Below are 15,601 nucleotides of genomic sequence, written 5' to 3' on the forward strand. Positions count from 1 at the left end.
ACTTGCATTTGAAATGTTTAACTCTAACCTTCAGAGAGGGTAAGGGTTGAGGGGATTTTCTACTATTTCATCACTTTCCACAAAGACAGACGTGCAATTTATACTCATTTACTGACCGGCATCTCTGGAAGCAACCGTGGCTGCAGCTTTCATCACATAATGACCCGAACATGGGTCTGTGAAGAGCAAGTATCCAAGGCCACCCATGAGGGGGGATAAAGGGGAGACATTTCAGGGGCCAAAACCGTGGTCCTTTTTCAAGTAGAGCTTTGATAATCATTTTTATTTTTAACTTGATTAATACCCACTCTTAACAAAGCAACAAAAATCTAATTGTATTTATGCTGTAGTACAATACCGCCTTTTTCCTAAATGAAACCCCTTCTCTCAAAGCAGAATTAGCTTTTTATTGGTGATGTAAACTATATGAGTGGGATACTGAAACAAATCACTTTGAAAGTAATGTCAGACTTCTAACCAAGGTTATTACAGTTAACTAATACTAACTAAATAACTAACACTAAAATGTAAAAATCATTGTATTTAACTCAAACTAAATAAAAACTAAGATTTACCAAAAAAAGAAAACTAAATAAAACTTAATTCTGTGCTGACAAAATTAACTAAAACAATACAATTGAAGACAAAATCCCCTTAGTTTTAGTCTTTGACATGAACACCCACGACTAGAGAGGGTGAACTTGTCTGAATTGATTGAAGAAGAATTCACACACCAGTCATTTTAGGTCTTCAGATGTATAAAAACATCAAAATTGAACAAATAAAATGAAAAGCGAAGAACCCTTTTGGGTCTCACCCCTGACAGAAATCCCATATTTCAGAAAAAACTAAAACTAATAAAAAAAATTTACAATACAATATAATACAAAGCATTTTTGCAAAATATAAACTAACCTAAACTAACAAACTAGCAGTAAACACTAATTAAAACTAAACCAAAATTTAAAACAAAAGGTAAAAACTAAATAAAAATGAAAACTGATGAAAAATTGAAAACTATTATAACTTTGCTTCTAACCCATGATGTGCACGAATGTCAGGTTGATGAAAACAAAGTAGAAGAAACCAAGAGCAATTAAATGTAAAATGATTACATGATTGTGAAAAAAGCAAAAATGGCAAAGACTGGCATAAATGATTTAGAAGTGGCAAAAAGAAGTTACACTAGTGGACAAAAAGGGGGCAAAGCCAAATAGTAGTCAGAAATTAGTTATAAGGTGCAAAAAAGTGGGGAGGAAATAGCAAAAATCAGCAAATTGGATTAGAAGTTGCAAAAAAGTACCAAAAATTGGCGAAAAGAGGCAAAATGGGCTAAGAGGGGAAGAAAAATGGTACAAAAAAGATGGATTGAAAGCAGTAGTGGCAAGTGGCAAAAAAATAATTAAAAGGGGAAAAAAGTGGTTAAAAAAGGAAAGATGGAAAAAATGGGTTGAAGGTGTCAAAAAAGGTGCTGAAAAAAAGTCATAAAGGAGTAACAATGGATGAAAAGTGGCCAAAAAGGGCAAAAAAGTGGCAAAAATGGGTTAAAGGTGTAACAAAAAGCAATAACAATTGCTTTAAAAAAAGTTACAAAAATGGGCAAAAAGCAGCACAAATTGGTTAAAATTTGCAAGACACGGACATAAATGGGCAAAAAAGCAGCAAAAATAGGATAAAGAGGACAAGAAGACATGGCAACAATGGGAGAAAAGTGACACAAATGGGTTAAAAGTGGTTAAAAATGGCAAAAAAAAAAAGTGGCAAAAATTGGTTAAGAGGCAAAACTGGGTTTAAAGGGGAAGAAAAGAGGTAATAAATAGTTGGAAAGCAGTAAAAATGAGTTAAAGGTATCCATAATGTGGCAAAAACTGGTTAAAAATGTCAAAAAACTGCCAAAAATAGTCAAACAGCAGTAGCGATGGAGAAAGAATGGCAAAAATGGGCAAAAAGCAGGACAATTATTTGAAAATGGTAAAAGAAATAGTGAAAAGCGGCAGAAAGAGGTTATAGGGCCAAAAAGAAATGCAACAATGGGGGAAAGTGGCAAAAATGGGCAAAAAGCGGGAAGGTTATAGGTTATAATGGGCAAAAAAAAGGGGCAACAATGGGAAAAGGAGCAAAGGAGGTTTAAAGGGGTTTGAAGTGGGGAAAAATGGGCAAAAAGCAAGAAAAATAGTTTACTAGGGATAAAAAAAATGGCAAATATTAGTGGAAAGCTCCAAAAATGGGTTAAAAGTGATAAAGATGGGTGAAAGCAGCAAAAATAGATTTAAAGGGGCAAAAAGGTGGCAAAAATGGTTCAAAGTTGCAAAAGAATTGGCAAAATGAGCTGAACTGTTAGCAGTGATGTTAGCACCAATGCTACTGATCCAACACTTACGCATTGATTTCATAAATAAATCACAACTGGGGGCCGGCATTCTCTGGGTGTGTAAGGGGCCCAGCCAGTCCTTTAGGAAGGCCTGGTCACATCACCACCAGTCTTCTTGTCGTTCTGCTTTTTATTCAGACAGTTCTATCTGTCAAGAATCACAAGCTCTGACCCAGATTGGTTCCTATTTGGAATATCAAGTTTGACAGAGATCTGCGTGATCCACCCGTGTTACCCTCTCCTCCCCACCTCTCTGGTGTTTGTGGAAAAAGTTGCACGCAGAGAGAGAGGAGGAGGAGGAGGAGGAGGAGGAGGAGAGAGCAGCAGGGTAGAGGTGAAGTGAGCACACTGGGTCAGAACCCCCTCCCTGCCTTTGTGACTGTGAAGAGGCTGCTGAAGTTTGGAGAGTGGGGGGCCGTGATTTTTTTTTTGTTAGCCTTTTGAAGAAACACAGAGATCTGCACCAGCCCTGTAACCATGGCAACCATCTCAGCACCAACTTAAGTCCTCATTGAGGTCTTTTGTTTCTCCAGAGGAAGTGATTAAAGGAGGTAAAAGTGAGAAAAGCGAGAACAGAGGATGAGAATAGCCATGCTGACACTCCTCCTCTGTCAGCTGCACTGTTTGAAAATGGTTCTCACTGCTAATATCAATGGACACTCTCTCACCATCTAGACACCAAATACTCAGTCCTCCTGTGTGAAAGCACTCTCTGGGGCTGCTGATGCCGGGACTGAATGGCATCCTGAGGCTTGGGGGCTAATGAGCTGAGATCATTACGCCAATTATTTTAACTTAGATCAGGACTTGGCTGTGACTGTGCGGAGGAACGAGGACCCACGGCTAGCTTAATTGCCAGCTTGGGAAAAAAAAAGAGGATGAGCACAACAAAAAGGGTTTTGAAGCAGAGCTGGGAAGAGTCCACCGCTGAACTCTGGTTACATTCCATCAGGTCGCTGTGCATCGGACTGTGGAGGGGTGAAGCAGTGCCACTTAAGTCAATACAGCTGAAAGAGTTCCTAGAAACCAGGATGTAATCTGCAGATATATAGTTACTGCATACACAGTATTAGAGATGACAGATGCACTCTCACAGAAGGGGCAACATTGTTAACCTGCAGGATTTGTTTTACTGGCGCTTCCATGTGCAACAAATTTACAAATCTGTCACAAAGGAGTAAAGAATCAATAAACTCAGGGCACTATCAAACCTAGAACTCATTTGATTTGTTCGGATTCAGAGGATAAACTGATGAATTCATGCATTTTACTGTGGGGCATTTTGTGTTCACATTGCAATATACTAACAATGAGTTAATCAACACAGTGCTTAGATGTATTTTAGACGTATTTGTGTCTAGTTGTGATTGGGTGTTCTTCTGTGGTTCTTTTCTTCATGTTGCACGATGGGTGAAGTTATTCACAAGTTAGAGTTTGACTTTAGGTTTTCCTAAAAGACGCATGTATTCTTCATCAGTATGAACTGTCTTGCTATGACATTGACTCTCATTTGTTCTTTCTGGATAGATTGTAAAAAGAATTGGACAAAGCCTGTGTGACGTCAGTTGTCTGCTAACAATAGGCAGACCCAAACAGCTTTTGAAGCCAATCTGCGGTGGCTTCAATAGTGAAATCGCTATCTCAACCAAACTTTGGATCAACCTAACGGTCCACCACTAGCTCAACACCCTGTTAGCTAGCTAGCTATAGCATTCTCGTTGACAGAAAAGTAGCTTCTCCTGTCAAGCTATCTGTCAATCAAATGAGATGCACCAATCAGTGCGCAGTAAGGTTTTTCCTCAATATAATCTAAACAATTGTGGTACAAAAAAAAAATGAGAGGGACCTGGATGCAGCCGAGGACCTCCACTTCATACCAGAGGTTGGACGAGCACCGCCATATCTTGTCTACTAATACTGATAGTCACTTGAACCGAATGTCTTCTTCATTGTTTTCTTCGTGCATCGCCGCCATATTAATAGAGGAAAGTTCGCCACATAGGTAAATATAAGTAGACAAAAAATATGTGTTTTCAGACTAACAAGCTCAGCGATTGCATAAGATTAATTTTAATAAATCAATGTATGATCCAAATCCAAATTCAAGTATCAGTTTGCACAGACATAATATGTGACGGGAGATTGGCTGGCTGGCAGGACGCCAATGTCACCGCCATGTTGCCAGAGACAAGTTCGCTATGTCATTGCAACAGTAGACAAGGATTGTGCATGTTTTCGGAAAAAAGCTCAAACGATCAGATTAACATATTTAACTAGAAAAGCACTCGGAGAGCGCAGACCTCCACCATTAGTCCTATCTACCAATAGTACAGAATCCTGTACAAAAATTCCTGGATCCAGATCAGTCCCAACATCTAATCAGTTCTTCCTTATGTCATTTCTGACATTTCCTGAAAATTTGAACAAAATCCATCCATAATATATATATATATATATATATATAAAATTAAATATATATATATATATCTATACATATATGAAACACAGTCCTTGTCCTGTATTGAATGACATTGCAACTTGCAACGTTATTATGTCTTTGCTCAGTGATACGTGAATTTGGATCATAAATCAATTCATTAAAATTAATCTGATGTAATCGCTGTGCTATAAGCCGAAAAACTCGCATACTTTTCATTTACTTGCATTTCTTCATGTGGTGGACTTGCCTATATTAATATGGCTGTGACACACGAAGAAAACAACGAAGAAGACGTTCAGTTCAAGTGACTTCCGATATTAGAAGACAAGATATGGCAGTGATTTTCCGACTTCCGGTGTGAAGTGGAGGTCCTCGGCTGCATCCAGGTACTCTTGAAAAAAATGCACCCCCCCCTACAGTGAGAGGACGTGAAGACATTAGCTAATGAGACGTTTGGTTTTTTGAATTAGGCTGTAAACCAGTTTATTTCTATGGCTTTTTAACATGTGTTGTGTACGTGACTTCCGGTGTTCCTACAGCCAGCCTCAACTCGCCATATTGCAATTTTTTGCACTTCCGCATTGGCTTCATTTTTGAGGACCAGAGTTTGCCGCTTGAATTAGATCCACCTTGCCACAGATTTTCAACATTTACTGCAGCTCTGTCACACCGTAAAATATTTTACTCTCAAAAGTGTAGTTTAACTAGATGTAGAGGGACTAATATAGGCCTGTTTAAAGTGTTAAATTTAACTTTAAAATTTTACATTTTAAATTATTCTAAATTTTAGTTAACACTGTCCATTTCTGTGTATTTTACTTTATTATAGAGGTGTGACGTTACCTGAACAACCTGGTTGGAGATCTATTGTTTTGTTGTGCTTTATCATATTTTATTTTACAGCTGTTTAAATTGAATACTTTTGACTTTTACTTGGGTAGATTTATGGACTAGTACTTTTACAACTACTTGCTGTAAGTACATTTTAACAAGAGTATCTCTACTTTTCCCACAAACAAACTTGTGAATCAGTGCATAAATTAAAGGGGTTTTAACACTGCTGGTGTTGTGGTTTAATGAGTGACCATGTTAACTGATGATCATAGTGTTCCTTGTGATAATTTCATTGTGTAGTTCTTATTAAAAACATGCCTGGCAAGTTTTTATGTTATAATGGTGAAATAAAGAGGTATTAGTGAGTGTCCATCTTAACTTCATCAATCACAGATAGAAAATTGACAGCTATTGGTTTGGCTTTTGACTCATCTTTAATCTTAAAAGTAACATTTTATGTATAAAAAGGCCAAGTTCATGGGACCACTACTACTAAAGTCTGCACTTTAGAGATATTTTGAACTACCATGAGAGAACACTCAAAAAAGCAACATCTTTATTTTGAGAGCCTGAAAAAGATAAGCATGTTTTGCTGACAGATGAAGATTGAATGTCTAACAGCTTATTGGAAACACTCTATTAAGAGGGTGTTCACACAGGACCAGCTGCCCCATTCCTTGCTTAAGTATGACTGTCCCCCCAGTCACCCATTGCCTCCCCTCACATTACTCAAAGGCCCAACTTCGCCTGTGCACAGACAGATCATCCCATCCTAATATGAACAGTCTGAAAGTCAGCACAATGGAGACATACACAAACATCGTGGCAGTAGCTTAGCTGACTTTGTGGCTTAATTTGATCACTTAAGCCCAGATAAGGCCTTCTAAACACTCCACCACTGTTTAAAAAGACTGCTGCCGTTCTTGGCGTCCATGTTGTCCATGCGTTTGCACATGTAAGAGCAATCATACCGTACTGAAGCACACCTCTTCAGTCTGTGCAAGCACCAAGGAAGTGTACCATATACTCACACTAGTCTACAAACTGGGCTTGAGGGTCAAGTGTACTTGAGTACAGTATTGACTGCCTTGTGTGAGTGTGCACTGAGCTCTTGTTCACATGTTGAGTGTTTAAATTTAGTCTTATAGCTACTATATTACATAAAAGTGGGGATTTCATTTAAAACCTCATAAAATAATTGAGAATCAATGCATAAATGGACAACTTAAAAAGGATGAAACATAATGTGTAGTGCTTTTGACATATATTTTGTTGAACATCAGCGCCACTTATCAGTGTCACCTTTTTATTGTGAACTAAGTAATATGATGTATATCATAGTGAACTGAATGTGTCATTACATCCCTGCATAACTCAGTATTATTTCAATAGTAGAGATATAGGTCACAACAGTTTGCTATGGAAATGAAAGACAGCCACATATTTTTCTACACTGAACACATAAGCATTTTCTATAGCTGCTGCTCATCATCGCTGTTTTCTACCCTGTAACCTGAAACTTTAAACACTGCATCAAACTGCAGTACCTAAACACTTCCAGGTGCTACTCCTTGCTTCATTCCTCTTCTTCTGTTTGGGCTGAGGCTGTTGGAAAAACAACTTATGCTGGACTCATGCTGCTTTAAAATGTGGGAAACAGCACCACAGGATTATGAAGACCACAGACAGTGAACAGGATTAGATATCTTCAAAACATATCCAGAAGATAAGATATCCAACTGCTTATGGACTCAGGGATTTTAGAGATGGATGGGTCCATACAGAGAATGACAATGAAGAGTCAGCAAGATCCACCTCACATTTCTTCAAATGGGCAATGCTGCATAAATACTGACATTTTAATTTATGGTAATATTGTTGAATTCTGGATGTTTTGTGAGTTCCACAAAAAATATAGTAAATAAATCTTGTTGGAATCTCAGTCCAACAACTCTAAGAACCTTAACAACCTTAAATGCACTTGGATAATGCTTTAAGACATATGTAACAACAAAATGCACCACACCCTCGGCCAGATGTGCTCAAATGTTGCTTAAAAAGAGAACACTGCTTAAATTAATCAATGTCTATATAATTTTTGCAAAATGCAAAGCAAATGGAGCCAGAATGGGAAGATTTTCCAAGAAGTGATTGCCAATTAACCTATTGTTTGAGGGGGGTGGGTACTATTCTCCAAACTCTCAAAGTTTCCACACTTATACAGTAGGCTTTAAAGGTCAACTGTAATTGTCAACCTGTATTTTTTGTTTGTGTCTTTCCATCGGATGTGTGCAAGAAAGAGCATGCAAGACATATATCACTTATTCTTAAGAAAAGGGGAAAAATGTTACAAACTTGACTTTGTAATATTAGTTTCACTTCAACAAGTTGAAGTGGAGATTTGTGTAGGTTGATGGCAACAGTAGGAGTTGTGTGGAGGAACAGATGTTTAATTTATCACTTTTTGTCCAAAGTAGGACTTTTCCCAATCATACTTTGATTTTTGTCAACTCCGTCAGGCACACTAAAATGTATTTAGTTATATTTCAGTAATTCAAGATGAATGTCAAGTTTTTAGTCATCAAATACTGGTATTCAGTGATGGTATTTCGTGGTATTACATTTTTTCACTCATCTGAAGTATCTTATCCCTGAATGTCACGATTTTCTAAATCAATCTTTATTATTAACCATTAACTAATATTAAGTAGGCTATATTAACCAAGTAACCTTTTGAATAAATCAGTTATTATTGCATATTGATTTGCCAGTGTTTAAACAAATAAAGAGAACAACAAAAGTATATATAGTGGCTTTTGCAAAGGTATCTTTGCAACAATTTGTGTCTTTGGTTGTCGACTACTGTACGAGATTTAGAGAATGGCTCTATCGCCATCTTCTGGTGACTTGTCGGAGTCTACATAGCCAAGTCTATAAAGTAAAACTAGGTTATGTACCGGTAGCAAGCTTAAAAAGTGTGTCAAATGCTTTAAACTCACCGTTAAAATAAAGATCATTTACTCATTTTTTGTGTCATTGATGGTGGGTTTTGAAGTTGTTTACCTTGTTGGGGTGATCATAAAAAACTCCAATACATGGCAGCTTTGGTCCAAGAGTAGCAGCCTCCCGAAAAAGTGGTCCACAGTTTTTGTACGGTCCCTGTTTATATTTGTAGGCAAATGTGATTTTCCTAATTGGAGGAGAGCCTGTCAGTACGATGATTTCTGCCAACAGCCCCGAGTACAGAACGTAACAAACCAGCGCCGTTAGACTTAACAACAGGCTAATGACACACAGACTGATCCAGTCCGGCATCCTGAGACCACAGACTCGACCAACTGACCGGTATTTCGGTCAGCTCTTCTGAGCGCTTAACACACCTATACTTTCAAACGTTAGCTCGCATTTTTGAGGAAATTTTGATATTTTAAGGTGATATTTATCCATAACGGAACTTTAACCACAGGAGGCTTTTGAAGTGAGAATAGCACATGAACGGTACTTCCTGGAACGTACCATTTACGTCAGCGGACAGGGGTGAATTCAGTCAAAAATGAAACTGTAAACTCATAAAAAGGGCACAAGCCGATGCAAAACACGTTTTAATTATTTGAAATTACGGGTGGTATAAATATATCAAGTCAAAAATGTAACATTATTAAGTATTATTCGTCAAGTGCAAACTTTGCGTCTCGTGGCCCACATTTAGATGGCCCATAATGTCACTGTTTTACAGATAACATGTTTTGGATGCAAATTAATGTCAGAAACAAAAAAGGCTACATGTTCTGAAATGTTAATGAGAACGTAATCCGATCAATAAAATTAGGTTGAATCATTGTCAAATTATTTTAAAAATGCCGAGTTAATTATCAACCATGCAGTGCAAGCTACTTCCTTGATGTCGCAATGCCTTGAAAGTTTTCGTTCACAGAAACAGCAACAATGCAAACTAATATGTTTTATTCTGTTTTGTGGTTGATTTTAATTATATAATAATAAAAAAAACACACAATAAATTCCAAATCTTTAAACCTTGACATTAGGCTTTAATATGGACCGCCCAATAAATAAAAAAGAGGGTTGGACTTGTTGACATTTGACCGCCTGGAGAGAGATAAACATCATAGTTCAAAGGAAACACGTAACCGACAAGTTCATCAGGAGTTCGTGAAAATGGCTGGACGTATTAAGAGATTTTACGACCTGACAGCTAAGCTGTTGTCTGGAGAAACGCTGAGTTTCTCAGCACTTAAAGGGAAAGTTGTTCTCATTGAAAATGTGGCGTCTCTCTGAGGAACAACAACCAGGGACTACACTCAGATGAACGAGCTTCATGGCCGTTATTCCGCCAAGGGGCTCGTTATCCTGGGTGTACCCTGCAACCAGTTTGGACATCAGGTAGGTCATGTGTGATTGAATAAGAAGTCTATCGGCCTCTTTATTGTCACAATAAGAAATGGAGCTGTAGCGATGGATCCTTGATCAGCAGAGTGTGGAACCCACTACCGACAATATACTTCTACAGCCATGTTAGTGCTATATGACAGTATAGAAATTCTGAATATAAAGATGGTTTGAGACATTTTAAAAAGTCAGTCAGTTGAGTCTTTCAGTGTTCAATACTTATTTAATGTAAGAAAATATGTAACATTATCAATGAATGCCCCATAAGAAGTCTTTTATTTAAAGTTTGCATTCAGTACCAACATCAGCTTAATGAAATTCAAGTGCTTGTGAGCTCAAGAAGGGCCCCTTTTACTGAGTATTATCACACTACTCATGGATTAATGATTAATAAGCATTTGCTTCTTACATATGGTCTGGTTGAGCAGCTGAAGCCCCATACTTTCTTAATTCTGTGATTAGTTTTGAATGTTAAAGTATGAGTCTACAAAATAACCTGTTAAAAGGGGGAAAGGTGTGCCATCCTCCTCAGAATTAGGAAACACATGATTAGAAATATGGAAAAAAAAAAAGAAGTTTAACAATTGAAAGGGACCTACAAAGTAGGAGCAGACCTGTAAATACAAAAGAATTTTGTTGGTCTTATATATATTCATTTTGTCAATGATCTCTCATTTGACTGCCAGTCCATTATGTGCTGTTTCTGTCTTCTTTTATTCATAGGAGAACTGCAAAAATGACGAAATCCTCAGGTCTCTGAAGTATGTCCGTCCTGGAAATGGCTTTGAACCAAAGTTCCAGCTCCTCGAGAAAATTGATGTGAATGGAAAGGATGCACACCCCTTGTTCATCTACCTGAAGGAAAAGCTTCCATACCCCTCTGATGACGCTATGGCTCTTATGACAGATCCAAAGCTCATCATTTGGAGTCCTGTTTGTAGGAATGACGTCTCCTGGAACTTTGAGAAGTTCCTGATCAGTCCTGATGGGGACCCATACAAGCGCTACAGTCGAAACTTCCTAACTTCTGACATTGAAGCTGATATTAAAGAGCTACTTAAGAAGGTTAAGTAGGCCTTACACAATGCTATTGCTGAAGAGAAAATTTGTTGTGATACACCTGACCAAAACATAATCAGTAAACATAGGCGATCTGTTTTTTTCTATAACTTATTTCCACAGACATTCAAATTTGTGATATCTTCAGAGTTGTACACTTTGGTTGTTCAGCCTGTTTACTTAATGATGACACTCCTTAAAGCCGTTTTCTGGGAGAGGAGTTTCTGATGGTGATGTAAATGCCAGACTCTTCCACTGTGTTAAACGTGTAGCTATCATGAATTTATGCAAATGTATGGGGAGACTTAAAGACAATAAATAAACATTAAATGTCAAACAATTTGTGTTGCTCATTTTTTTCTAAGTGTAGCACTTGTAAATATTATTTATGGCCTTATGGTATAAAAATATAAAATACCTAAGACTGGTTGACAAAGTGCTACTGTTATTGGTGTCCTACACTATTCCAATGCACAGAGGAGCTTCAACTTTTTAAAAGAAAAAAAAAACACATTAGTTTGATAGTTGAACATTGCATCAATCAACTTCATCTTTGTAACCTGACACACCAGCTTGATTGTTTATATCCATTGCCTGGATACATTTCACATTCACCTAGGAAACCTCTCATACAAAGTGTTTGGAAAGGGCAGGACTTTTCAAGACATTCTCAGGTGATCAATTGTTATCAATTTTATTCTAATTATTTATTTATTTAGTTTAATTGTTTTTCTGCTTACTTTGCTTTCATCAAACCTCTGTATGTCTGTTTCAATATTTTTTTGTTTCCTTATTGTTGTAAATGTTGAATTCTTAGAAAATTCTTATATGGAAATAAAAAAACTTAGTTGAAAGGGTAGCACTGCTGTAGCTTATAAACTGTGGAGCTGGTCAGGGGCTAAAATTAATGCTGATGCCTATTGGGAGATGTACAAAAACATCTGCCCTGCTGAGAGAAGCTTTGGTGTGGCTCTTTGCGCTTGTTTCAAGAAAGAAATGTGGTCCCAGTACAGATTAAACTGTCACTTAAGCTAACTCCAGGCTTAATGCCCCACCAGCAGCAGCCACTTGTACCCTCAGTTGGTGGGTGGTGTTGTAAGGTGGATGGCAAGGTTGCGCCACCAGTTGGAACACTTTCTTCTTCCTTACAGCGCCTCCAGCACCTCTGCATCTCCTAATCATAAACAATAGCTAGGAAGATCTCCACCTCCGAGGTTGCCTGTACTGACGTTGTCGACTGAAATATATTCCTGATAATACTCAGCATCTGAAATCCACAGGTTCTGTGTTTGTGTTTCTCTGTTGGAGTAAATAAACTTTTGACCAACTGAAGTGCGTCTATTGTGTGTCTGTTGTGCTCCATGTACTGTTTAGGGATGGATAGGTAAGCCTGACACACCTAGGGTTCCAAAAAAGGAGGATTGTACTGGTCAGTTTCTGAATTTTGATAATGGAAACGCAAATAAACTGTGTCGTACCAAAATTAAGCAGCCTGCTGGGTGGAAGCAACCTAAAGGAGGCTGGCAAATCCATCTGCTTCGAAAGGTTATCGCCTTTGGCCACTCAGAGCCTCATATTGAACCTAATGAGGATTTTGTCTGTATTTTATCTAAGAAAGTGATGCATGTCAGACATAGTAAGTGATTTTTTTTCAAGTAATTGGTGCAAAATAGAAATTTGATATGCTTGCCTGTCAAAGCAGGTTGCTGGTTAGCTCTTTTAATTAGCTGGCTAAATTATGCCACATGTCAACACGTTTGGATGTTGCTCCTCCTCATATTGCAAATAGACAAAGCAAAATTACATAAACGATTTCATACACCTTTTTTATGTTATTTATTTATTTGTCTTATCGTGTTACCAACACAAACCCATTGATATAATAAAACTAGCAGAACCACTACACTGACTCTGAGCTTCCTGAATAGATGGGCGCGGGGGGGGGTATCCTTGATTGAGCTACGCTCGGCTGAGACTCATCCAAAATGGCTGGCCAGGAAGATCCAGTGCAAAGAGAGATCCACCAAGATTGGGCGAATCGAGAGTATATAGAAGTGATTACAAGCAGCATCAAAAAAATCGCCGACTTTCTTAACTCCTTTGGTAAGTAGTCTGCAACCAACTGTGGGAAAAAAGCCTCCATGTACGTGGCGTTTTATGAAGATGGCGAGATCAAGCTAGTTGGGCTAGCCTCTCTGCTGTTGCTAGCATTTATGTTGACGATACGAATGACCACTCCCAGTTAGCATTTTGCCCCATCGTTAGCTGACAGTTTGCCGACGTTGTCTGGTAAACGTGTTATGTCAATTTTGTGTCAAGTTACCTAATTTTAAATTTCGCTCGTCTGAAGCCTAAGTAGTGTCAAAACATTGCGCTAAAGGCAGGATTTAAATGCCAACGTTGCTAATATCAATGCTAATGCTAACGCTGGTCTGCCCGACTGTAATGAACGATTTAATCTGTGTAGTATAACTACAGGATTTAAACGATGCCCTCTTTATAAATGGGTATGACAAGGTATGGACTGTAGGTTTGTTTCAGTCGGAGTTTAGTCCTTGTTATTGGTAGCATCGACAAGTTAACCTAATTTAAATGTGACTGTAATTTGTATCAACCTTACTGTAAGGTCTATTATTATTTATCATTTCCAGATATGTCGTGTCGATCCCGTTTGGCCACCCTCAATGAGAAGCTGACGGCTTTAGAGAGGAGGATTGAATACATTGAGGCGAGAGTAAGTGATCTACATTGTGATTTAATCTTTCAAATTCTTATAAAGAGTTATGAACATTTTATTTGATTATCCGTGTTATATCTTTTACAGGTGACAAAAGGAGAGACATTGACCTAAAACTCATCATGGACAGATAAAGCATCCCAGAGCGACCTTCCCATCCCCTTTCCTGAATTTTTGAAATTTGTGTGATGGACTCCACTTTCCATTTTTTGGGACCCCGTGGACCATTTTTATATTATATGGCTGAGGTTTTTTTTGTTGTTGTTTTCCCTCATTATGCATTTGTAAAGGGATATGAAGATCTGTCTTGGGTCTCTCACTGACTCCAGAAGAATCACTGTTACAAAACATATTAACCTTCTGAAGTAATTGTTTCTAAACATATGCTGGAGCTCAATTACAGAACTGATATCAGCACATCCTGTTGACCATCTGTGTTGTACACAGTGTCATTACCACTTCAGAGATTTATGAAAGGAGAACATCCTTGTGTGCCAAGTTAAACAAGTTATTGTGTAGTCATCTTTGTTAAGCACCTGCTTGTACAGTGAACTATTGGGTGATGTTTCAGGATTTAAATACTGTAATAAATGATAAACAATGATTTTGTTCCATGTTTATCTTATTTGGTTATTGAAATTCATCAGGCCAATAATTTACTGCTAGTAGCTCTTAATATTTTCAGACTTATATGTAATTTTTGGACTAAGGCAGAAATGAAGACGGATAGAAAAAAAATCCATAAACATACACATAGGTACATGAGCAGTTACATAAGTTGGACAACTAACTATATATTACACAATACATTTTACAGGTAAATTAAAAACTTGTGACAGAAATGGCTACTAAGATAAAAATTAACTGACCAATGATAATGAATTTAAAAAAGCTATATAAAGGAATGCTTTATGAACTCAATGAAAAGTTTGTTTGAGGTGCTGTTTGAAAAAGGGATTCATGGCTGGATGAAACAAGAAAAAACTAGCCATCTTGACGCTGAAATGCATCAAAGTGTGTCTCTTAGGTCAAAAGGAAATAATGCCATGCCAAATAAAGGCATTTTAATTTTTGAAGAGACTGCTTTGTAGTTTTTTTTTTTTTTTCTTGTTTATTCAGTTATAATAAAGAATGCAACTGTAGAGATAGATTAGTGGTACACTGTCATTGACTCAGGAACACCATTAAATGTATACTAATATGACATAAAATGCAAATGAGAGAACATTTTAAAAGCTATCTTGCAGTAGGCATACTGCACTGAAATGGGTTAATTTTTTAAAAATAATTTGCCTTACCATAGGACGTGTATTCTTAAAAGTCATTCAATCAAAAGAAATTAGCCCCTCATTTTGGTTTTACAAAACCAAAGCAATTTGACATACTTTACTGCATAATGTTCCCTGCACAGTGAGATTACTTCAGATTACCCAGTTATATTCTATATGTATTTGTTCAAATTATGTTGGTAAGAGTCTGGGAATTGCGTTTGATAACGGTTGCCACCATCTCTTACTTCTAGTGTTATTATTTGTGTGCTCCTGACAGTAAAGGATCAATAGCTAATGTGAAACCAGAAAGAGGAACTGAAATAAGACAGAAGCACAAATTCAGGCATGGGCGTTATAGTAATTTTGTTGAGTCGACAGTGGGTTGCACTGTACTATGAGAATTTTCAAATCAATCAATCAATGCTATTTAAATCACTAATGTTAAGAAAACGTCATATATTACAACTAGGGCTGTATTATAT

The 15,601-nt window shown here is 37.5% G+C and overlaps 3 protein-coding genes across 3 annotated transcripts in view; 2 read left to right on the forward strand and 1 right to left on the reverse strand.

Annotated features, from left to right (window-relative positions):
- The window catches only part of LOC121507245 (testis-expressed protein 264 homolog), an 83,298-nt gene extending 74,183 nt beyond the window's left edge, over nt 1–9,115 (reverse strand). Inside the window, exon 1 of the mRNA XM_041783487.1 lies at nt 8,709–9,115. Within this exon, the coding sequence (XP_041639421.1) occupies nt 8,709–8,960 (252 nt within the window). The 5' untranslated portion in view covers nt 8,961–9,115. The remainder of the gene's footprint in view (nt 1–8,708) is intronic.
- A 630-nt stretch (nt 9,116–9,745) lies between these two features.
- gpx1a (glutathione peroxidase 1a) lies at nt 9,746–11,457 on the forward strand. The gene is made up of 2 exons (XM_041783488.1): nt 9,746–10,046; nt 10,776–11,457. Exons 1-2 carry the CDS (start codon nt 9,822–9,824, stop codon nt 11,124–11,126), a joined length of 576 nt encoding a protein of 191 aa, XP_041639422.1. The 5' UTR covers nt 9,746–9,821; the 3' UTR covers nt 11,127–11,457.
- A 1,603-nt stretch (nt 11,458–13,060) lies between these two features.
- On the forward strand, nt 13,061–14,452 carry brk1 (BRICK1 subunit of SCAR/WAVE actin nucleating complex). The gene is made up of 3 exons (XM_041783228.1): nt 13,061–13,214; nt 13,763–13,845; nt 13,936–14,452. The coding sequence occupies exons 1-3, from the start codon at nt 13,097–13,099 to the stop codon at nt 13,960–13,962; spliced, it is 228 nt and encodes a 75-aa protein (XP_041639162.1). The 5' UTR covers nt 13,061–13,096; the 3' UTR covers nt 13,963–14,452.
- Nucleotides 14,453–15,601: the final 1,149 nt, after the last annotated feature.

This window comes from Cheilinus undulatus, linkage group 3 (assembly GCF_018320785.1).
Source record: "Cheilinus undulatus linkage group 3, ASM1832078v1, whole genome shotgun sequence".
NCBI classification, from domain to species: Eukaryota; Metazoa; Chordata; class Actinopteri; order Labriformes; family Labridae; genus Cheilinus; species Cheilinus undulatus.

Coding starts and splice junctions, on each gene's coding strand:
- brk1 (XM_041783228.1), top strand. CDS start 13,097: ATGGCTGGCCAGGAAGATCCAGTGCAAAGAGAGATCCACCAAGATTGG. Junction 13,215..13,762: donor CGACTTTCTTAACTCCTTTG/GTAAGTAGTCTG, acceptor TATCATTTCCAG/ATATGTCGTGTCGATCCCGT. Junction 13,846..13,935: donor TTGAATACATTGAGGCGAGA/GTAAGTGATCTA, acceptor TATCTTTTACAG/GTGACAAAAGGAGAGACATT.